Source organism: Podarcis vaucheri (assembly GCF_965113315.1).
Source record: "Podarcis vaucheri genome assembly, chromosome: 2".
In the NCBI taxonomy this organism is placed as follows: Eukaryota; Metazoa; Chordata; class Lepidosauria; order Squamata; family Lacertidae; genus Podarcis; species Podarcis vaucheri.
Genome location: NC_138760.1, coordinates 9,125,858 through 9,148,049, shown reverse-complemented (window position 1 = coordinate 9,148,049; position 22,192 = coordinate 9,125,858). Strand labels below are relative to the sequence as shown.

The 22,192-nt window shown below is 46.6% G+C and overlaps 2 protein-coding genes across 4 annotated transcripts in view; one reads left to right on the top strand and one right to left on the bottom strand.

The window, feature by feature from the left end:
* The first annotated feature begins 6,754 nt into the window (after positions 1-6,754).
* Positions 6,755-18,619, top strand: TMEM106C (transmembrane protein 106C). Its single transcript, XM_082206367.1, has 8 exons — positions 6,755-6,885; positions 12,679-12,907; positions 14,191-14,254; positions 15,055-15,214; positions 15,325-15,465; positions 15,575-15,624; positions 16,399-16,452; positions 17,004-18,619. The coding sequence occupies exons 2-8, from the start codon at positions 12,721-12,723 to the stop codon at positions 17,218-17,220; spliced, it is 873 nt and encodes a 290-aa protein (XP_082062493.1). The 5' UTR covers positions 6,755-6,885; positions 12,679-12,720; the 3' UTR covers positions 17,221-18,619.
* A 1,158-nt stretch (positions 18,620-19,777) lies between these two features.
* The window catches only part of AGAP2 (ArfGAP with GTPase domain, ankyrin repeat and PH domain 2), a 122,188-nt gene continuing 119,773 nt past the window's right edge, over positions 19,778-22,192 (bottom strand). For all 3 annotated transcript variants that reach the window (XM_082205380.1, XM_082205378.1, XM_082205379.1), the window contains one exon: positions 19,778-22,058. In XM_082205380.1, coding sequence (XP_082061506.1) covers positions 21,852-22,058 — 207 coding nt within the window. In that variant the 3' untranslated portion in view covers positions 19,778-21,851. The remainder of the gene's footprint in view (positions 22,059-22,192) is intronic.

Sequence of the window (22,192 nt, the reverse complement as noted above, 5' to 3'; positions counted from 1 at the left end):
AGCCCCTGGAAACATCCCCACACTCGGGAAGAAGTTGTCGGCCAAACCCCTGCACGGAAGTGTATCTGCAGGAAGACGGTCAGCACTTTTCTATTGGATGGGTGTCACTGAGCAGAGTTTTCAATGGAGATGGTGTATCCTGATTAAGTGGGGGAAACAGAACGGGAGAGCATTTGGGTGTGGAGGATGTCATGCAGATACAGAACTGGACTTGCGTATTTGACGGGGTGAGCTCCCGTTGCTCGGTCCCAGCTCCTGCCAACCTAGCAGTTCCAAACCTTGTCAAAGTGCAAGTAGATAAATAGGTACCTCTCTGGAGGGACGGTAAACGGCGTTTCTGTGCGCTGCTCTGGTTTTTCCAGAAGTGGCTTAGTCATGCTCGCCACATGACCCGGAAAAACTGTCTGCGGACCAGTGTTGGCTCCCTCGGTCCGTAAAGCCAGATGAGTGGCAACCCCCCCCCCCCCAGAGTTGCTCGCGACTGGACTTAACTGTCAGGGGTCCTTTACCTTTACCTTTTTAAAAGCACTGCACACTGCCATGTGATGTGAAAGTGCTTCATCTTATCAATGGTCACAACTCCTGAAATGAATGGATGGCTCCAATGCTCCATTTGCTGTCTTCCTTCAAACATTAACATTTGTGTATGTTCTAACATGTTTAAAATAGTCAAAAAGATGACAGCTTTTAATTCCTCTGAATTTGATATCTCCTTTAGATTTTTAAAGGCTGGCTCCCAAAGTTATTTCAAGTGAAATAGATGGATTTAGGCCCATCGCTTAACCAAATGTTAATCACACACACACACACACACACACACACACATTCAGTGGAAACTGCATGCAGCTGAGCAGCTCACATTCGGAGCATCAAAGGAACAGAAAGAAAGCAACACAAATATTTTGACGGAAGTGTCTTAGGAAAGCGATTTTAAATCATGGACACCTAGGTTCTGAAAATGGTATTGCCTGTATTGGTGTGAGGGATGGGGTCCCATGGCACACATTCCATGTGGTCCCAGTGCAAAGGAAAAGAGCTAAGATCTTCTCCCTTACTATAATGTCCAAACAAGATGGGATGGGGAAGAAGAATGAGAGGTTTGTAAGGAGTCTTCAATAATTTTGCCAAGGAAATTCTTATGGTTCAGGGCCTCATGCTATTAGCCTTTCTTGTGCATGGAGATCCTTTATGAAATGCATTCAGGCCCATCAAACAAATCTGTACTGAGATACACATACTGTATCACCATTTTTACTGCTGGAACTGCTCTGAATCTGACTTCAGGAAGAACGTGTTTTAACTGCGCAGTGTCCTGGAAAAGACACTCTGCATTGGGAAAGAAGGGAACTGAGTTCCCTCCCATTTTCCACTTTCCTGATGTTCCAAATGACCAGTACCTTGTTGTTATGATTTGTGTTGTTGTCAGGATTCTAACTGACCTGTAACTGACCAAAGAATTCTGCAGAGCAGTTGCTGCTGTGGCTGGCTGGCTGCTCAGGCGAACGTCAGCTCAGTGGCCAACAGCTCAGTCTTCTTGAGGCTCAGGAGCACCTAGCAAATACCTGCTCTGTTCCTGGCACGCTAGACTCTACCTGAGGAAGGCATTTCACGTAAGTTTATGGATTAAACATTCCTCACTATGCCATCAGGTGTGTTTATGCTCAGTGGAAAAAGATAGGTGCAGTAAAGGTAAAGGGACTCCTGACCATTAGGTCCAGTCATGGCCGACTCTGGGGTTTGGCGCTCATCTCGCTTTATTGGCCGAGGGAGCCGGCATACAGCTTCCGGGTCATTATTAAGCTGCTTCTGGCGAACCAGAGCAGCGTACAGAAACGCCGTTTGCCTAACCGACGGAGCGGTACCTATTTATCTACTTGCACTTTGACGTGCTTTCAAACTGCTAGGTTGGCAGGAGCAGGGACTGAGCAACGGGAGCTCACCCCGTCGCGGGGATTCGAACCACCAGCCTTCTGATCAGCAAGTCCTAGGCTCTGTGGTTTAACCCACAAAACAGCGAAATCATGAGCAGCTTCCCATCCACAACAGGTTGCCGAGGTTCTGGCTATTTTCACAGGAACAATGCAACAGTAGATGAAATCAGTAGCAGTGTGCTGGAAGAAAGTCTGAGTGTCGGCTTCTCTGGATCAGATGTCTCTACCTAACCAGGGGGTGGGAGAGAGCAGGGGAACTCTTTCTTTTGCTGCTTCTTTCTGTGCCTGGAAGGAAGAATGCAGGAGGGAGGATTTCCTTCAATGACTAGACATGCTTGTTATTCCCTCTCTCACTGCATCTTGTCTTCTCTTTTGTTTCCAGGATGTCTGCCAATGTCTCCCCTGGTCCCCTCCTCTCCAAACCCCCCATGCGAGTGAAAGAAGGCTCCCTGGTAGTCAGGTGGCTGAGATTAGTTTCCGGTCTCCAGTTGTGCGCATTCCTGATAGATATTGTGGCCTGGATTATGTGCATTGCCTCAACAGCCGTTGTCAACTGGCGAGTGTGGAGTGTGGAAAACATCGAGGGAATCGGCTCTGAAAACATCTGGATTGGAATCTGGGATGTCTGCTTTTGGAAAGACCCTTCTAACGACGGCAACTCTTTTTGGCATTGCGAAGATCTTAATGAGCAACATCCAAGCCTCCCAAGGGAAATTTTTATTGCCCAGGATTTAATGGCATTAGCTTCCATTATGAATTCAGCAGCCCTAGGATTAATTTCGTTTGCCTTGTATAATGTGTTCGAGCCCAGAAAACATAAGAATTTTCTGTTAACCTTTTTTAGGCTTGCAGCTTTCCTGAACTTAGTTGCAGGGATACTTGTTCTGATTTCTGTGGTCTGGAACACGTCTGCAGTCTTGCAAAATGGGAAAATTGTCTTCCCAGAAGCTTTTGGATTGCCTCAAATTCCGAGCGAGCAGCATATTGGACCTTCTATTTATCTAGGCTATATGGCTGCAGGTTTCCAGCTGCTGAGTGCAGCATTTGTTGGGATTGAGAGATTTTGCGTCAAGACCACCGCAACAGATAAATGTCAAATAGCAACCGTAAGGCTGATTACCCCAAGAAGCGCAGCAAAAAGCGAGAGTCTAACTACTTGTGGAAAGTGTGGTTCTCTGCTGGATCTCGTAATTGAAGAGAAATCCACAGTTGAGATGGAGGAAAGCCATGCGGAAGATTTTGTCATTCCAGAGGAATCCTGCAAAGAGGAGATGGAGGAAAGCCCAAAACATACCATCATACATGTTACTCCCTGCAACAGGGAGTAGCAAACTGCTAAATATTGGAATATATTGATATATGGCAATATCTGAAATAAGGGTGGAGCTATGTAGAGGCATTGGCTGGCTTCACAGTTTTTCCCACGTTGTGCAATCTCTGGAACATGAAGGTATAATTGGATGGTGGGAGTGTGTTTGGGAGGAGCTGAAGGAGCCCCCTGTTCTGCTGTCCTCTCCCCCTCGGTCAAGCAACTACTCACCAGCTACTTCTCTGTCCTCAGTGCCTCTGGCATGTGCCTCAAGGTCACAAAGACCAACATCTTGCACTTAGCATTGCACAGAAGAGCACAGGAGCCCTTCTCGGCTTGGGTGAGGAGCTCTCAGTGGAAGCTAGGGTTACCCAGCTGGCGTGTACATCACTGATGTTTTTCCTTTCTGTGCTTGTTGGCCTTGTGCTGGTGCCAGGCTATTTTGTGCCCTAGGCGTGGCTAGCTACTTGCACTCCTCTCCCCAAAACTGCTAAGTTCAACTTTCCAAAACAGGTGCCTTGCGGGGGGGGGGGGAGTGAAAAACACAAAATGTGAAACTGCTATCTTTATATTAAATTATTACCGGCCTCCTCTCTGCAAGCTGTTCTTATTACAGTAACGTTAAAAACAACAATAGCTTCTCTCACAGATATTTGTCAAAATCAGTAGTTTGTGCTTTGAACCTTAAAAGTTCTAAGGAGTGGTTTAATACTGTAAATGTCTGAATTTGAAAACAAAACAAAGTTTGTCTAAGATTTTTGAACAATTAAAATGAACCTACTATATATATGAAGTGAAACAAACATGGAAAGATTTCTTCCAAATAATCTGAAAAGGAGTCTGAGAATTCATTGACACAACTCCCGAGAACCTGCAGTTGTAGACTGAAAAGAACAACCAATAAGGAACAACATCTGTAGCTACACCTTCACGAGAGTTTGAGAATTTTCTGTTTTTATTTTAGAGCTTACAGTCTGTAGACTACAGTTCTTCAGTGTAGCTCCTGGTTTTGAGAGCTTTGTAACTAATTGCTTTATTGAAGAGCCCATTTTTTCAAAACATCAACTTTTGTCAAAAGAATGACCAGGTAGAAAATGTAACATTTTTAAAGGTATACCGCTATTTGAAATGTGTCGTTTCCCTTTTTATTTTAATACACAACTGAATGCTTATTTGCTTTGAGGACAGTTTAACCACAATATAGAATTCTGGAATTGGGAATCTTAGTACAGTATTTGGAGGGGCTTGTATAAGTATAACATCCTGATCATGTGAGCTATTAACCAGACTGACTCCAAGAAACCAAATTAAGGTTAAGGAGCTTGCTTCAGGAAATTTCCAAATGACATTTAGTTGAGAGATTATTGAAGCCTCCAAGGAATTTTGTAATCCAAGCCAAACTTGTCCTTGTCTCCAACCTGCCATTTGAAGTTCGAGCTGTTAACACTTGCAATATACAGTATGGGAATAATAGTATGGCTTTGGCAACAGGGCAATTTATAGAAGCTTAACAACCTCAAAAAGCAAAAGCAAAGAACCAACCATCCTCAAACCTTTCTCCCAATGAAGTAAGATGTAAATTAGGAAGAGCTTAGGTTTCCTTTTTTGCTGCTATCTTTTATTTCTGGATGGACACCCCACTGGTCAATGTCAGGCAGCCTAAAGCCATGAACTGCGACATTGTTTTCCATTGTTCTCACTTCTGCCCCACCAAGGTAGATGATGAGGAAGAAACAGCAGAAAAAAGAACCAGGAAATTCCATCCCAGACTATTGAATCTTATACCTTTTCATGTCTCTATGCATAAGAGGCCTAAGGATTTAAGTGCAGAAATCCAGTGAACTTAGCGGGTCTTATTTCTAAGTAAACATAGACTCATAGAGTAGAATACAGTAATAGAATTATAGAGTTGGAAGGGATCCCAAGCTATTCCAACCCCCTGCGATGTAGGAATCTCAACTAAATCATACATGATAGATGGCCATCCAACCTTGGCTTAAAACCTTCCAAAGAATCAGAGTGCTTATTGTGAAGTGGAGTGGCGCAGGCCCAGCTCTGCCACCTCATTGCCACACCTTCTGAAGGCGGGCGGGGGCGAAAATCTTTGCTCCCCCCTGCCTGCCTGTCCCGGAGGGCTTTTGAAGGCAGGCGGGGGGGGGAGCAAAGACTTTCGCCCCCCGCCCGCCTTCAGAAGAGGTCCAGGACCTCTTCTGAAGGCTGGCGGGGGACAAAAGTCTTTGTCCCCCCTGCCTGCCTTCCCAGGGGCTTTTAAATCGCCCCAGACAGCGGAGAAGTCCTCCGCTGTCCCAGGGCGATTTTAAAATGCTGCCCGCCAGCATTTTAAGATCGCCCGGACTGCGGAGAAGTCCTCCGCTGTCCCGGTGTTTTTTAAAATGCTGGGGGTGGGAAGAAAAGCCCTTGTCCCCCCCCCCCAGCCTTCAGAAGAGGTCCGGGGACAGACTGTCCCCGGACCTGGTCTGAAGGCGGTTTCCCTAGGAATGCATTGATTTTCAATGCATTCCTATGGAAAACCGTGCATCGCAAGACGAAAAACTCGCAAGACGAAGAGACTTGCGGAACGAATTAATTTCGTCTTGCGAGGCACCACTGTACGTGGATTTAGGATTTATCCCAGAACCAGGAAGGGTAAGCAGCCCATTAAAAGGGAATAGGCTGGATTTGGACATAGCCATGCTTAGAGGAGACCCACTGAATTTGAAGAGTCTGCTCTCATTGTAGAATTAATTCTGGATTCAGCTGGGTCTTTTACAGCTCATGCAACAGAATGCTTACCACTGTGGAATTAAATTCATATGAACCACTGGTGTGCATGTGGGTGTGATTAAACTGAATTAATGGAACTGGAGCAAATTGGTGTCAATCTGTATTCAGATACAAGACAGTTTGGGCAGCTAGGCGAACCACAATATGGTTCCCCCCGCCCACGCCAAGGCAGAAGGGGTGAGTGAAGATATGCATCGTGTTCCCCAAACTCGGGTCGCCAGCTGTTTTTGGACTACAACTCCCATCATGCCTAGCTAGCAAGACCAGTGGTCCGGGATGATGGGGATTGTAGTCCAAAATCAGCCAGCGCCCCGAGTTTGGGAAACACTGATCTGCATGGAACAAGGCGGGGAATAATGGGCTGGAATGATTCAATTAAGCTCTATACGGTCTTGGGATCTGCTGCCCCAGCGCCTCCTGCGCCCGCCTTCTTTTGCTTCACGGGCGAAGCAAAGAGACAGAGCCTTCCCCTGCTTAACCATCGTTCGCACATGCGCAGTGAACCCAACAGCGCTCCCTTGTGGGGGGCCGAGGCTTCGGCGTCTCAGCGTGTCGTTGCAGCTGCGCCTACTCCTCGTGATACGGGTGACGCCGGTGCTAGGAGTGCGCACGCGCGTTGCTGTCTCACGCCCGTATGCCGCGCCTGCGCACGGGGAGGTGAGCGGCTCCTTATATGGGGCGGGCTTGAAAACGCCCCTTCTTCTGTTGCGTCTTGCGGCTCCGGGCGGGGGCGTGGCTTCCTCTCGGCACCGCCCCCTCCCTCGTTGTGACGCTGCTGGGTGTCGTAGCGACGCTAAGCGGCTTCAGCAGATGGCGAGGAGCCGCCGGTGAGGCCGGAGCTGGGGCGCTTTCGGCCCGGAGGTGACTCTGCGTGGGGGGCGGTGGGAGGGTGAACGTGTGAACGTGTGACGCCGGAGAGGGAAGGGAGGGTGGCCCGAAGCGGGTCGGGGTCTTCCTCAGCTGAGGCGAAGCGGTTTCCAGACCCCTTTTCAGCACCTGCTGTTTCTACGACACCAGCCTCCCCCCAAAAGCTTAGAAAGCTGAGGTGGTTTTTAATAGGGGTCAGCGTTTCAACTTTTGTATTTGTCTCTCTCTCTCTCTCTCCATTTCACTGTTTTATCTTTCGTAAGCTGCTTTGGGATCGTCGTTTCGCAGTCAGGCGGTGTGTAAGTTTGATGAAATAAATAAATACCTCTCCTTTTCTTTCAAGGTGGTGGCGTGGCCGGCGCTCCCCCCCCCCTTCTCACGTCTTTTTATTTTATTCCCACAACACCCTGTGAGGTAGGATTTGCTTAGAGAGGGGCAGTGGCGGGTGGGGCTGGCCGGCCAATAATAATAATAATAATAATTTATTATTTATACCCCGCCCATCTGGCTGGGCTTCCCCAGCCACTCTGGGCGGCTTCCAAAAGAATATTAACATAGCCCTTGAGCCCTAGTTTGACACTCCTAAGCCTTCCACCCCGCTGCCTTTCTTCTGGTATCTGTCCCAATAGTCTTTTAACCTTACCTGCTATGTGAGACTGGCCTCAACTATTATTTTTTAGGAGTACAGTGGTGCCCCGCAAGACGAATGCCTCGCAAGATGGAAAACTCGCTAGACGAAAGAGTTTTCCGTTTTGGAGGTGCTTCGCAAAATGAATCTCCTATGGGCTTGCTTCGCAAGATGAAAATGTCTTGTGAGTTCCTGTGGGTTTTTTCCCTCCCCCCTTTTTCTAAGCCGCTAAGCCGCTTATCAGCTGATCCGATAAGCCGCTAATAGCGCTAATCCGTCAATGGGCTTGCTTCGCAAGACAAAAAACCGCTAGACGAAGAGAATCACAGAACGGATTCTTTTCGTCTTGCGAGGCACCACTGTAGCTCTGTCAGTAGAACACACGAGTCTTAATCTCAGGGTTATGGGTTCAAGCCCCCACGTTGGGGCAAAGGATTCCTGCATTTCAAGGGGTTGGACTAGATTGACTCTTGTGGTCCCTTATGATTCAATATACGGCCATCTTTCTACCTTTGTCTTCTCTCCCCACCCTCTTTCTCCTCCTGCATCTCATTGTTTGAAGCTAACACCCCCCTTTAAAAAAGAAATTAAAGGGTGGTTCTGCCTTTGCACAGCCTATCCCAACATGTTTCTGTTCCCCAGTTTTGGCTGTCAACCCGCCAGGTGAAGTATCTCATTTAGTCTTGCTATCTGCTTTAGTAATTCAAAAGCCACGGGTTGTGAGAAAACTGCTTGTGTGCGTGAGAAGTAAAGTTTGCGCATCCACGAAAGAGGCCGTCTGTTGTGTCTCTGCAATGCATGATTCACTATATGGGTCTTGCCTCCTTTCAGTTAGTCTCTTTGCCAGGGGTGAGAGGATAATCCTGCCGCCTCTCTGCATGGGGTTGTGTGATGGCATCGTTCAGTTACCCCAATATAGAGTTGCACTTTTGAGTGCCTCTTGACTATAAGGTGCAGGCAAGCATGAAGTGAGCGGTCCTTGTAGAAAGGTGAATGTGCACTCATCCTATAGAAAAAAATCAGCTGCCGTCAGAATAGCCATTTTCAGGTTGAAGAATGATGTGTGCCTCCAACTTTAAATTTGTGTGTGGGATTGTGCTGAATAGTTGGGCATGGGAATTTTAAGAAATAGCTCCTCCTGTATGATGCTGCCTGTCTATTGTGGTCCCCAGTGGAGGTGGCTTTCTGTTTAGCGACCATGAGAGGTGTGGCTGGTGTCCACATAGGACAAGGTCGTCTTCTTTTGTGGAACTCTCTCTTGAATATTTGTTTGCCCCCCCACCACCTGTATTTCCATGGCTTGTAAAGGCTGTGTTGTTTTGTCATGCCTTAGGTGTGGATTAGCTCTCTCCCTGACTTCTGTTTGTACTGCTTATAAAGCGTTTAAATTGCTGAGATGCTGTTGTGTTTGATTATGGCCCCTTCCAGATGCCCTTTTTAGTTTGCATTCATGATCTGTGCTCATGATGGTATCAAGGTGGTTATGTGATCTGCTTTTCTGGTACTTTTTGCATGTGCAAAAGTTTTGGGCATACAACTTGGTTTCCTGCCAGTGCATGTCCTTTAACTTCCTCCTGAAATTCTGTAAGTTTTTATTCCATAAATGTCCTGGCTTTTTTCTTTTGGTCTCACTCTTGTTACCTTATAGTTCAAGAGTGCTTCTCCAAATGGCAGCAACGCAGTAGCACTGGGGAAGCATCACAGAACAACTTACAAAGCGGAATGATGGGTGGATTGTCCAATTTAAACCCACTACAGTGGTACCTTGGTTTAAGAACAGCTTAGTTTATGAACAAATTAGATTAAGAACGCTGCAAACCCGGAAGGAGGTGTTTTGGTTTGTGAACTTTGCCTTGGAAGCAGAACATGTTCCGCTTCCTGTTGAGTGTGTTCCATTTGTAAATTGAGTCCCCCGCTTCTATGGGAAAGCACGCCTTGGTTTAAGAACGGACTTCCGGAACAGATTAAGTTCGTAAACCAAGGTACCACTGTACTAATGTTCTGTTACTGCTTCAGTGACATATTGCAGAACACGCCCCAAAACAAACAAAAAACATAGCCTGGAGGTGCCCTACACATTTTCTTGTTTTGGTTGGTTGGTTCTGTTAATTTTTAAGTTTTGTAAGGTGCGCTTGAGGGCCTTTTAAAATGGCCAGGTATCCTACTTGGATTACCAGGAATGTGAAAACATGAACTGAATCTGTGAAAAAGGACTGACCTCAATATTTTCTCTCAATACTCTGTCATACACCAGTGTGACCCAAGTCTTAGGGCCCAACCCAGTGGTGTCCCCGAATGCTCCCTTGTATAAATCTCTCCCCCTCTCTCCCCCATGTAAAATAATGATGAATAATCCCATCTTTGTTGGGGGATATAAAATGCTGTACAGTATATGGGAGGAAGGGCAGTGTTACAGTGTGACCAAGGCCTTTCATTCCTGCTGCTGAAAGGCCTGACCCACAATGACACTATTGCAGTCATCCCTACAGTCACACATTGTCCTAATGACATTCATCTTGCTAGTAAATAATGTTTTTGTCTTGGGGTAGGTGGGGAGGGGAGCTACTTGTAGAGAAATGGGGTGGGAGGCCCTGTAGGAGAAATGGGTCAGGGCCATGAGAGAGATGCTCTTGAGCAAAGCTACTTTGTGGGTGGGTGGGGGTAAGAAGAAGCAATGGGTTTAAGTGGAGGGAAGGGGGTGTGGCTTGTGCTTAGGGAACTTGGATTCCCTCACTTTCTAGGAGAAGTCTAATTAGATACTGTTATGAGTGTTTCTGGTCTTGCTTAGTGACCCTCTCTCTCCTTTTTTGCCCATCTTCAGTGGTGAAGGGGCTGGTCTTGACTTTACATGGTTTTCTTTGTGTTATGTGTTTTAAGTTTGTTCTTCCAACATCTCCTAACCAGTGCACATTCTCTTTATCTATCCAAAAAATAGCGCTATTGTTTTTTAGACTTGGGTATGCTTCTTTTAAGGTTATGTCCACAACTAGAGCTTAGTTCTTGTTTGTTTTATTTATTAAAGCATGTTTCCCTGTCTTGTCTCTGGGTTCCTCTTCAGATGTCTCACCACAACACATTTAAAGAACAATACCACTGGGGTGGATTTGATTTAAATCAAATAGATTTAAATCACTAGTCAGTAAGACTTGATTTAAATCAGATTCTACATAAAGACTCATTCTTGCTGCTATAATCTTAATATTTACAACCAGATGAAGGTTTTGATTTTGGATTAATAAATTCTTAGTGAAGTTTTTACAGTTATATAAAAAATTACTGATTTGGCTATACTATTAGAAATACATAGACATAATTATGAAATTATTGTGAGGTTTAATAAGTTAACTGTTTATATTTAGACAACCTTTCTGCTGTACTTTATTGGAAGGAGAAAAATGATCATTTCCTTAATAACAATTTAAATAATTTATTTAACTAAAAGAATAACATTATAGCATATGTATCCATATTTATTAACTAGTGTGGTTAGAGACTTTATTGTTTAGACAATGTCAGGCGAGTCCTGGGAAGAATGGCCTGGAACCAGTGAACTCTTAGTAGTTGACTGGCAAGCACTTCAAGGACTTATAGATCCCAGTTACTATTTCCACCCTACCCCCCCCCCCCTTTGGATATGCTTCTACATTCAGGTGTATATTCTGTACAGTTAAGTGTCAGTGCAGTTGTTGGAACCCAGTGGGGGATTTTTTAAATAAAAAAATCCTATTTTTTATTTTGTTTTTTAAAAAAATCATTGATTTTTATCCACCCTGAATACCACAAATGAAACAGCATTAAAAATCATCAGCTGATCAGAAAATGTTGTTAATCTTGTCCACATTCTTCTTTTACAAATCCAAACCTTAACTGCTTGACTCAAAGTGAGCGGTGCCTTGGGCGTTCCAGTGTTACAGTTGGGGAAAGTCTCGTCTCACATCCATGCATGCCTTACTTCAGGTGAGGGGTGAGGAACTTGTGCCCGCCCTCCCACGCCCATGTTGCTGGACTAAGTCCCATGGTCATTGGCTGTGCTGGCTGTGGCTGATGGGAGTTTGAGTCTGACAATATCAGAGGGCCACAGATTTTCCCAGGCCTGCTTTAGATGACGGGTTCAGGCAGCAGACCTGCAATTCTTGAATGGTACACACGACCAAGTTTATATCGAAGGAGGCAGTTCCTGAAGTATCTTGGTCCCAGACTCTTTAGGGCTTTGAAAGTTAAGACTCACACAAACAGGGACTCAGTGAAGCTGGAACAACGCTGTATGGAAATCCAAAACATCTTGCAGCAGGCAACAGTCTGGCTGCTGCATTCTGGAGCAATGGCAGTTTCCAGACTTACTTCAAAGGATGATGCTGGATCTACAAGCACTTCCTAGGTGTACAGTATACCTTTTCTTGCCCGGGAACATAGCCCCACCAGCAGCAGGCCAAACATATGAATCTGTATGATACAGTAGACCTATATATTCATGTGCAGAGAAAACAGCGTCATTTGCTGTATTTTTTCCTATTGTGATTGCATTAGCAAGAGGGAGACAAAGGTGCTGCAACTGTTTATATGCTGCAAGCTGTTTGGGATCCAGATAAAGTGCAGGAAGTAGAACTGGACAATAAATTTTGGTTTCCGAGTACTGTATCTTCTTTTAATGATTTCTAGGCTGTCTTTTTAGGGCAAACCCTTCTCAAGGCAGCCTAACTTCAAATTTAAAAAAGGCAGTTAACTTAAAACATTTCAAGAGCTAGCACCCTGCTCATAATAATTAAATATCAAACAGGATACTTGGTTGTCACTCTTCTCTCTCTCTCTCTCTCTCTCTCTCTCTCTCTCTCTCTCTCTCTGCTTTCTTATGCCTGGGCAAAGCAAGCTGAATTTTTGAGGTGAGAGAAATGAGATATCCTCTTGTTTTGCCCCTTCCCAGAATTTTAGCACAGCCGTAATACATGGTGTAAAAGTGAAGGGAAACAGTGCAAAAATGTAGATTGTATACAGGTTGCAGAATTCATTCATTTCCCCATCACCATCTTGGTGCAGAATTCTAACCTTTTCTTTTGGATTACATGTGACACTGATGGTGTCCCTTTCTGAAGCCGATTAACCTGGGGTGGGAGAGATACTGCTTTTTATGTCAACATTTGTCCTCTGCTTCACCATTTCAGGACACGTTAGGAACCCCCTCCTTCCCGAAAAAACCTGGTGCAATGGGGTCTTTGCAGTCTGTCGGCACCAGCTCCTGCTCCTCCAGGCGACGACAGAGAGAAGAGGACAATGATTTGCTAGACAACAAAGATCGGGAGGAAGACATTGCTAGGTTTCCATATGTTGAATTCACTGGGCGAGACAGCATCACCTGCCCCTCCTGCCAAGGCACTGGCTGCATCCCAACAGGTAATTCTGGCTCTGTATACTTTAGCCTGCTATCTCACTTCCAGAGGAGGGTGACTTTTTTGCACTACTAGACCATAGCTTAAGGGCATCCTAAAGTGCCTTTTCCTACTCCTGCAAATCCTGTCTTCTAGCATTTCCTACTATCTCACCTTGGGCTGTGCAATAACTGTATTTGAGAAGTTCTTCCTGGGTCAGGCCGGCCAGTGGCCTGGAGAGCTTCCCCTATGTATGTTGTGGCTTACTACTTTGATCTATCTGGATTTGTGTGGAGTAAACCAATCCCTTGTCCTGCAGGAATCGCTGGCGTGGTATTCACACAACTTGCTTTTGTTGCACACCAGTCATGCCTAATAAGTGAGGGCTGTTGGAAGCTAGAGATCCTACCCCCAACATAGGACTTGGACTGGGCTTCCTTCAGGCCCCTTCCTGCTATACAGTTTTGCAATCTGCTGTTGTCAGTGGACTCCATAACAAGCTTCAGCTCCCATTGGTTTTGAAAGCATCTTTCATCCCGTGGGATCTTCCCTGCTCCCCCCCCCCCCACACACACCTTGTGATTTCCCTGCCACTTGTAGTTTATGTCCTTTATAAATAACAGTCACATGGTGACGTGGTGTGCACCTCGTTTCTCAGAGGTGAGCATGGACAGACTGAATTTCACTCTGCAGACCTGATGTTGCCTGTCTCTGGTGGGGCAAACTTGGCAGACTCTGTGGAGTGCTAAGTAGCACCTCTAGATCAGCGGCACAGTCGTGATTCTAGACTCATGTCTGCCACAAGTGTATAATTTTGTTCGTTACATTTATTTCTATTTCTACCCTATACAGGGGTGAAGAACCTGTTGCCTTCTAGATATTGTTGGATTCGAACTCTCATCAGCCCCAACAAGCCTGGCCAGTGGCCACAGGGGATGGGAGTGGTAGTCCAATAATATCTGGAGGGCCTCAGGTTCCCCTTCCCAATTTTGTTTGTTTATTTTACTTAAACTAAAGGTTCCCAAGGTGGACTTGAAAACAGTCTGCTGTTTTGCTGTGTATGAGTTATCACATCCTCCTGTTTTTTTAAACAGCTTAGGTAACACCTACCCCATCCCACCCGTCCTTGTAGAGTTGTTCACTTCTCAGTCCTGTTGATAATTCACAGGAAATTCAAGTAAGTTATTTAGGACTTTTTCATATGGAAACCCAGATTTCACAGTTTTCACATATTTGTGCATTGAAAACAAGCCTGTAAGACTTGAGAGCTTCTAGCATTGGCAATTACTTCTTGCTTTCTTCTTCTAGAGCAAGTCAACGAATTGGTAGCTCTAATACCATACCATGACCAGAGGTTAAAACCTCAAAGGACGTAAGTACAAATGAAGTCTCTAACTCCTCTTGCTGCCTTTATGTTCTAATTGACATGGAAGTGAATTAATATCCCGCTGAAAGGAGATATCTCACCTCCGCGTCCAGTTTGCTTTCTGCCCAACTACTCTAATCTACAAAATGCCTTGACTACTTCTTGATTGTAACCTGAAATGTTTACTGAATAAATCAGAGCCTATAAAAAAATGCAACTCAGTTTGTTCCCATTCTAGAAAGTGAATTCCAGTATTTCTGGTGTTTAGCAAGGCAGGTGTCTTAACAAGTTTGCTGAATGTGTTAGCAGATGCACACCATACATTTGAAGCACACCAAACACACATTTAAAGCACATGGCTTCCCCCCAAAGGATCATGGAAACTAGTTGTAAGAGCAGTGGAACTGTAGGTCTGGATTTGTTGGGGAGGAGTCATGTGCATTGAATGCACTTTAAACATATGGTGTGGAAGCAAAGCAGAACTTCTCATATTTTGCTTTGCATGTCAGGAGTTTATCTCATATATTAGTTTCACCCTTTAAGTTGAATTACTGAAATAAATGAACTTTTCCATCATATTCTAATTTTTCATGGGAATCACAAGCAAGGAGAGTGCTGTTACCCTGAGGCCCTGCTTGCTGATGTGCTTGCTATAGGCATCTGGCTGATCAGTGTAAGAACAGGAAGCCTTTGGCCTGATCCAGCAAGGTCCTTCTTATGTTCTTATGCATATAAAGTGTGGATCTGTTAGCAGGAGCTGAGCCCAGGAAGGGAAGCTGGCTAACTGTTGATCTTGTCCTCTGCAGGAAACTCTATGTTTTGGTGTCGGTGCTGCTCTGCCTCCTGGTGTCAGGGCTGGTGGTCTTCTTTCTCTTTCCTCATTCAGTCCTTGTGGATGACAATGGCATCAAAGTGGTTACGGTCTGGTTTGACGAGAAAAACTCCCTTGTGGTCCTTGCCATCACGGTAATCCCCAAGTGTGTCTATATATTACTTAATGCAGCTGTAGTTTCCTGGATCGGTGCTAAGAATCTTATCGGCTGCCTGCCTTTCTTTTCCTCTGTCCTACTTTATAGGCCACTCTCCGGATCAGAAACTCCAATTTCTACTCGGTAGCAGTAACCAGCTTGGCCAGCCAGGTGCAGTACATGAATACTGTGGTTGGGACTCGGCAGATCAACAACGTCACCCGTATCCAGGCACTGAGTGATCAGCTGGTACTGCAGTCTGGAAAGACAATAGGGATCTTGCCTTTATGGTGGGGTGGGTGGGAGGAGATGCAGCCTCTTAAACTAATGCGGCTTTGCTTGTGCCCTGTTTTTCCAGGTGAACTTCACAGTGAAGGCTGAAATGGGCGGACCATCTTCTTATGTATAGTAAGGACTTGGTTTTTACTTATCTGTGTTTGAACCTCAGCTAGGCTCTGCAGCACTTACCCCAGAGTAGCTGCCACCTCTCTCCACCCACCTCCACTTTTCTAGAGAGCTTTTGGTTCCCTCGGGTAGTTAGTTGTCTTGTGCCTGCTGGAGCAACTGCACAATAGAGCCAGTGGATAAGCATAAGCTGTGCACAAGCTTTGGAAATGGTCTCTCAGCAATATCTTGCAATTGTATTGTAGCATTGCCTCTCAAGGTGTGGAGAATCATGCCCCTCCCAGCCAAACTTACGATAGCTTTTATTGCATGCTCCCGCCACAAACCAAGAAGCCTCAAGTGAGTGAGTGAGTGTAGTGTCTTGGTTCTTCTATGCTACTGCTCTCTCCTGGTTCCTAGGTTTCCCTTCCTCCTTCTTGCTACTTTGCTGCAGGCCCAGCTATCTCACACCAGTGTGGTATAGTGGTTAGAGTGTTGGGCTAGGACAAAAGAGACCCAGGTTTGAATCCCCACTGGATGGTTGGGCTAGCTCAAGCTCTTTGCGTAACCTGCCTCACAGGGCTGTTCAAGCTAGAAAGTGCAGATAGCTCCCAAATAAAGATTAAAAAGGCACCAAAATGTTATCAAAGCTTGAGGAGCACTGCACTTCATTAAACACTTGTCGTGAGATGGTCATTTGTCAATATGATTAACATGACAAGGCTTCACATTTTGTGTGTTTCCTTTTAATTGTTCAAGTCTCTTGCCAATTTATTTCTTTGTCTTGGTCTCTTCCAGTTTCTTTTGCACTTTACCCAAGATCAGAGTGCACAACATGGTGATTTTCATGAGGTATGCTGCTCTTATATTCTGCTTTGCCTCTGCTAGAAGTAAATTTGACATCAGTCGATAAAGTGTGAATTCCTAACTAGACACTGACCTGTAGGACCATTGGACTCCCAGTAAATGTGTTGGTTGCAAGGAAGTACAGTGGTACAGACACTTCAGGTTACAGACTCCGCTAACCCAGAAATAGTACCTCAGGTTAAGAACTTTGCTTCAGGATGAGAACAGAAATTGCGCAACGGCAGGCCCCATTAGCTAAAGTGGTGCTTCAGGTTAAGAACGGACCTCCAGAACAAATTAAGTTCTTAACCCGAGGTACCACCGTATAGCTTTGTGAGAAATAAAATAAAAAATTATCTGCTGGGTCAGTCCAAATCTTGAAAGCTGAACTCTGTGACCAGAATAAACCACACAAATCCCCAGAACAGATTGGGGAAGGAGTGGGGAGAATGTTTGCCTCAGGGCTTCTTTGAATGACTGCATTTTTAGCATAGTAGAAAGGGGTGCCGCCTTTCTCTCCCCCGCCGTGATTCCTTCTCTTTGCTTCTGCCTCTCAGGACTTCAGTGAAGATCTCCTACATTGGCCACATAACTCAGAGTTCCCTGGAGACTCATCATTACGTCGACTGTGGTGCAAATATCACCTATACCCAAGGCAGTTCTCGGCCTGTACCCACACCACCAACTAGGGTAGGTGTAGCTCAAGAGAAGAACAGTTTGAGTCAGCTAATGTACTTCAGTGATCCTAGCAGCCTGGTTTCGACTACTGTATAACCTCAGGACACTGGGACTTTGCTTTTGTATTGTTGGAGGGCAGAGAGGGGTTGTTGTAGTTCTTGGTGAAACGGAAGCTATGAATGTCTCTGCACGCAGCACTTCTCCCACACGATTACATGAATAGCTGGACGACGCATCGGCTCTTGTTTTGGAACAGCCTCTGCTTAGTCCCCCCCACCCCCTTCAGGCTGCCAGCATCTAGCTTGTGCTATTTTGCTCTTAGCTGATCAGCCTTGGTTCTTGAGGACACCCTCTTGAGAGCTTCTCTGTTCCTCCGTAAAATTAGGAAAAAGCGTGTTTCTCCAGGTGCTTCATTCCGCTGGACTACAAAGAATGAAATAATTCCCAGGATGGTGCTCCTAACTCCGTTGTTACCAAAGAGGGAACTAATATTCGGTTGTGGAAGGGGAAGTAATCTTGACCTCATTTCTCGTGTACTGGTTTGAAACACTTGGCTTGCTTGTTGTCGGTGAGACCGACTAGCCAGGAAGTGAGAAGACTAGCCAGCAATCTAATTTTTGCTGAAGCAAATGGATTTTGCAATAGTTACAGCCCTGTTGTGGGTGGGGATTTCTAGACATTCAATGGGGTTTTCATGGTTGCAGCTCCTTTTAAGCTAGTTTTGACTGTGTCAGTGGTATTCCTAAAGCTCCTTTGATGTCTCTTAAGTGTATTGTTCTAAAGGGAGCGCTATTGATTGAGAGCAGAGGTGGCTAACCAGTGGTCCTCCTGCCCCTAGCTTCCATCCTTCCTTCCTGACTACTGGCCATGCTAGCTGGATTGATGGGAACTGGAAGGCCACAGGTTCCCTATCCCTGACTTAAGAGTTGTCACACTTTCTGCACCAGATTTTTCTGCTAGGAAAGGGCTATGAGACTTCTAGATCTTTGCATTAGGAAAACCTATGAGCAGTGGGCTTTTAAAAATCTGACTCTCCAAGCTGGGAAATGTTGAGTCAGTTTAGCTGGCCCCTGTGCTGTTTAGAGGGGTTTGTTCTCAGTATTTTTGTACTTTGTAGTAAAGAAAAATATTTATCTTTTTAGTGTTTCTGTCTACAATGTTTCCCTCTCTTATAAGGATCAAGAGGTATACATCCTAGGTAAACCAGGAAAGTAAAATTTAGGACTGGAAGGATACTCCTCTGGATCACTACTAATCCTTTTCCCTTTACACATCGTAACTTCAAATATCTGTTGCTGAAGTTCATCTTCCCTTTAACACTTTTTTGTGTTCTAGCCAGTCTGTGGAGAAAAAAGACACCCATTTGAAGTGAGTTTTAACTCTGTATTTTGATACTTAAATGACGGGGAGAGTTAATGTTTCTATAGAATCTGTACCTTTCTGCTTGGAAGACTCTAGTACTAAAAAGTTAATAAACCTTGTCTTTTGCTTTTGAGAGAGGTGTGCTGATTTTTCTCTATAATGTCAGTTTGATACAACACGGCTTTGTAGGATACTTGATGGCATTGCAGAAGTTGTGGTTTCAGGTCTTGCAGTACAATGGCTGGTGGTAATTAACCCAGCCACAGGTACGAAGCCTGCTTGGAGGGAGTTGGCCAAGGATAGTCTGGGACCTGCAATGGCGTATTGCTCAGTGGAATGTTTATCCAAACTAATAGTGGGCTTTTTCCCCCTTGGCTACACTTTCCCTCCTTTTAAACTCTGTGCTAGCCGATTGCCAATTTCCATAACTCAAAAATTGAACTGCCTTCATTTGGAGATTACTACAAACCAGTGGATTGTGGTTGTAACAAGAATGGACAGAAGCTTTGTTGATACGATGAGAATGATTTGTTGGGTGGTGCATGTACTTGGAATGTGCTGTGTGGACAGAGTTAGTTCCAGCACACGTTTTGTTGCAGCTCAGACAACATCCCTGGTTAAGGTGTGATACCACTTGCTCCAACAAACTGGTTTGTAGGCAGCACCTGAAACCTTGGTTGCTCAGTTGGTTGAAGAGCAGCATTTATTGCAGCTCCTGTGGACCCGGAGTCCAGCAGATTTGCACACCTGGGCCAAGGAAGGAAGCAACATGAAAATCTCTGAATCACCAACCTTACCCAGAAGCAGGATTTCATGTTAATGCTAGTATTTTGTGAGGCCTCGCATCAGATCCAGCAGTGTAGCTAACTGGGGTGGGGTATGTAAACAAAGCAAACACTCTCCTTCTCTGTCTCTCTAGTCCTCTTGTTTATAGTCCCTCCTGTTCACCAGACCTGTGTGGTTTGGGAAACATTCTGCCTGCTGTGATGTGCAGAGGAGTGTTGTTCTGTTCTTGCGTCCCCAGGCAGGGTGAACTTGCTTGCTGCTTCTGAGATCTCTCAAGATGAGAGCAGCATTGAAGTGTCTGTGCAGCCAGTCCTCCACCAACCTGTTGACACCCAGCCTTGATAATCTCTCTTGTGGCCACAAACACTTTCCTACTCCCTCACCTGTGCAAGTCAAGGTGGCCTTAAAAGGCGTCCTTTCCTGCTTTAATCTCTGCTCGGAAGGAAGGAAACCGAGTAAGAACTGTTCCCCGCCCAGCAGCAAATCCAACTCCAGACCACAGTCACAAGAAGGAATAACCAGTCTTTGTTATTACATCTTCTTACATTGTCACGTACTTACAAGTTACAATCCAAGAGATTACAACAGCGGCACAGGGCCAATACTATCAGCTCTGGCACTTCTGCGTCCCCCTCCCCCCTCCCCCACCCCCAAACCTCATATTTTCCCCCAGGAGGTATTATAATCCCATCCCACTGTGAGGGCTTGCACCAGAGGCTCTCCTAGAACCTTGTGCTGAACTGCCATGCCCAACAGCATAAATTACATTCAGTCTCCAAGAGCCCCCCCCATACCCCACCTGTCCCCCTCATGACCACAGGCTCTAGTCCTCCAAGGCAGGGGGAGGAGGAGCGCAGGGGCCCAAGGTGCAAGGTAGCCCCTCTCAACATCTGGTTGTGCCAGGCCCAGCTTTCTTCACTCTGCAAGGGAGGAGGCAGTGGCAGCAGGATAGTCCTTGCCAGCAGGCCCTTCCACCTCCACCCAGGGCCTGTAAGCCTCGTGCAACACAATCGCCAATACATTCATGAGTGTGGTCCAATTCAGAAGGGCAAAGAAAGGCCTGGCGCCTCTGTGATGTGGCCGGGGTGGGCTTGTGCATCTGGCCCACTCGTTAGCTCCAGCCCTGAACAAAGCAGCCCAGAAATGAACTGAGCCACAGCCAGCACTGTGGGGAGTCGGCGCCTCTTCACCTTCCTCCTGGAATTCATTGCCATGACCCTCATCACGGATTTGAAATAAAGCCTGAGGCCACACCACTCATCGCAAACCACACAGGTGCCTCTGCTGCAGTGATGGGACAGGAGGACGACGAACCCTGTCCCCAGACATGCTGCCCAGCCAGAGAGAGGGAAGAGTTTTACGAAGCAATAAATTAAAACAGCAGTAGTCTAGCCAGAGAAGGAAGTGGAGGTGGTGTCTGGGTGATGGGGAGGGAGGGAAGGGCCTTTTTTCTTTAGTTTTCAACAAATAACCCTTTCTAAAAAGCACTCTTGTTTTAAAAGCCAAGGCCTGGGCTTTCCTATCGGTGTCCTTTGTCACACTCTCCCGGCTGCGCTCACAGCAAACAACAGCCACGTCTGAGCTGGCAGGCAGTGTTCTGGCGGCTGATGGCGGGAGCCTCTCCCAAGGAACCAGAAAGTGATTTGAAGGGATGAGGAGAGAGCAGGGGGCAGATCAGTGGCAGGTGAATGGTGGGTTGGGGAGGGGGAGTGCGCATGGCGGTTTAGGGCCAAAAAGAAACCTTGTTGAAAGGCAGAAAAGGTGAAGGCTTGAAGCAGCGCCTTCTCACCCCCTCCCCAGAGGGAAAGGAATCAAGGTGCCAAGACTGAAAGGGGAGGGTGGCCTATTTGGAGAGGCCTGGCAGGGCCATGTGGAAAGGCCAAAGGGTTTCTCCCTCTGCAAATGGCATGAAGGCCCCCTCTCAAACCTTAGGCCCCTGCGCACTGCCTTACAAAAGATAAGACTCGCTGGACCACTTTTTAACCTTTCCCCTGACAGCCAAGCTTTTCTGGGCCCTCATAGAGTTGGTTAGGTGAGGCTGGGTCACTGACCACTCCAATAACACTGATTTACATTCCACCTTCAAAGCTTGTTACAAACACAGAAAGAAAGAAAAGGAAAACCCCCACTCACCACTTGCCCACCCCCGCCCTCCCCATTTCTAAAAGTCCCCAGTAACTGGGAAGAGAAAGCCATCCTGGGCCCTGATCCTTCACTCCAAGCGCTGGGGCGCATTGCTCTCTCTCTTCCCCGCAGGTGTTGGCGGCCTGCCTTAGAGATGGCTGTTGCCCTGGAGACCAGCAGAGCAGCTCAAGGCCTGGCAGTCGGGAGGAGAGTCGCCAGCCGCCGAGGTGGTTCGGGTGGCGGCGGCGGCAGCCTGCGCCAAGCAGAGCCATTGGAGCAGAGCTCTGGGTGGCCACCACCTCCTCATCCTGTGCGAGACGGGAACTCATGATCCAAGCTCCCTGGCACGTAGTCCGGATGCCAGAGGGGTGTGGGGTCTCCCTAGGGAGAAGAGGCGTCAGTTGCTGGACCCCTGCTGCACCACTGGGATAGGGAAAGAGGCTCCCCCTGGGATGCTACACCAGGGCAGTTCGGGCCTCGGTCCTTCCCACGCTGGCACTGCTGCTCTTCCGGCGCAGGCCAGGGGTGGCGATGCTGCTGTAGCCTTCGTTCGGGCAGCCGTGTTGCAAGAGGATGTCAGTGCATTCCTGGCTCCCTGATTGGCGGGCGTAGAAGAGGGCTGTGTGCCCAGTGGCGTCGCACGCCTTCACGTCAGCCCCATACTGTGGGGGAAAGAGCGGTTGAGCCGTGTTAGGAACCCCAAGGTGCTCACTCAAGGAAGACACAAACATACACGGAGGCTCATGCTGAGGATTGGGAAATTAGGGTTTCACTGAGTCAACAGCCTACGTTTGCA

Bases quoted from the DNA above. Each gene is read 5' to 3' on its own strand.
- TMEM106C (XM_082206367.1), top strand. From the start codon at position 12,721: ATGGGGTCTTTGCAGTCTGTCGGCACCAGCTCCTGCTCCTCCAGGCGA. The intron at 14,255-15,054 runs GTAAGTACAAAT...TGTCCTCTGCAG, and splicing joins AGGTTAAAACCTCAAAGGAC to GAAACTCTATGTTTTGGTGT. The intron at 15,625-16,398 runs GTAAGGACTTGG...GGTCTCTTCCAG, and splicing joins GGACCATCTTCTTATGTATA to TTTCTTTTGCACTTTACCCA.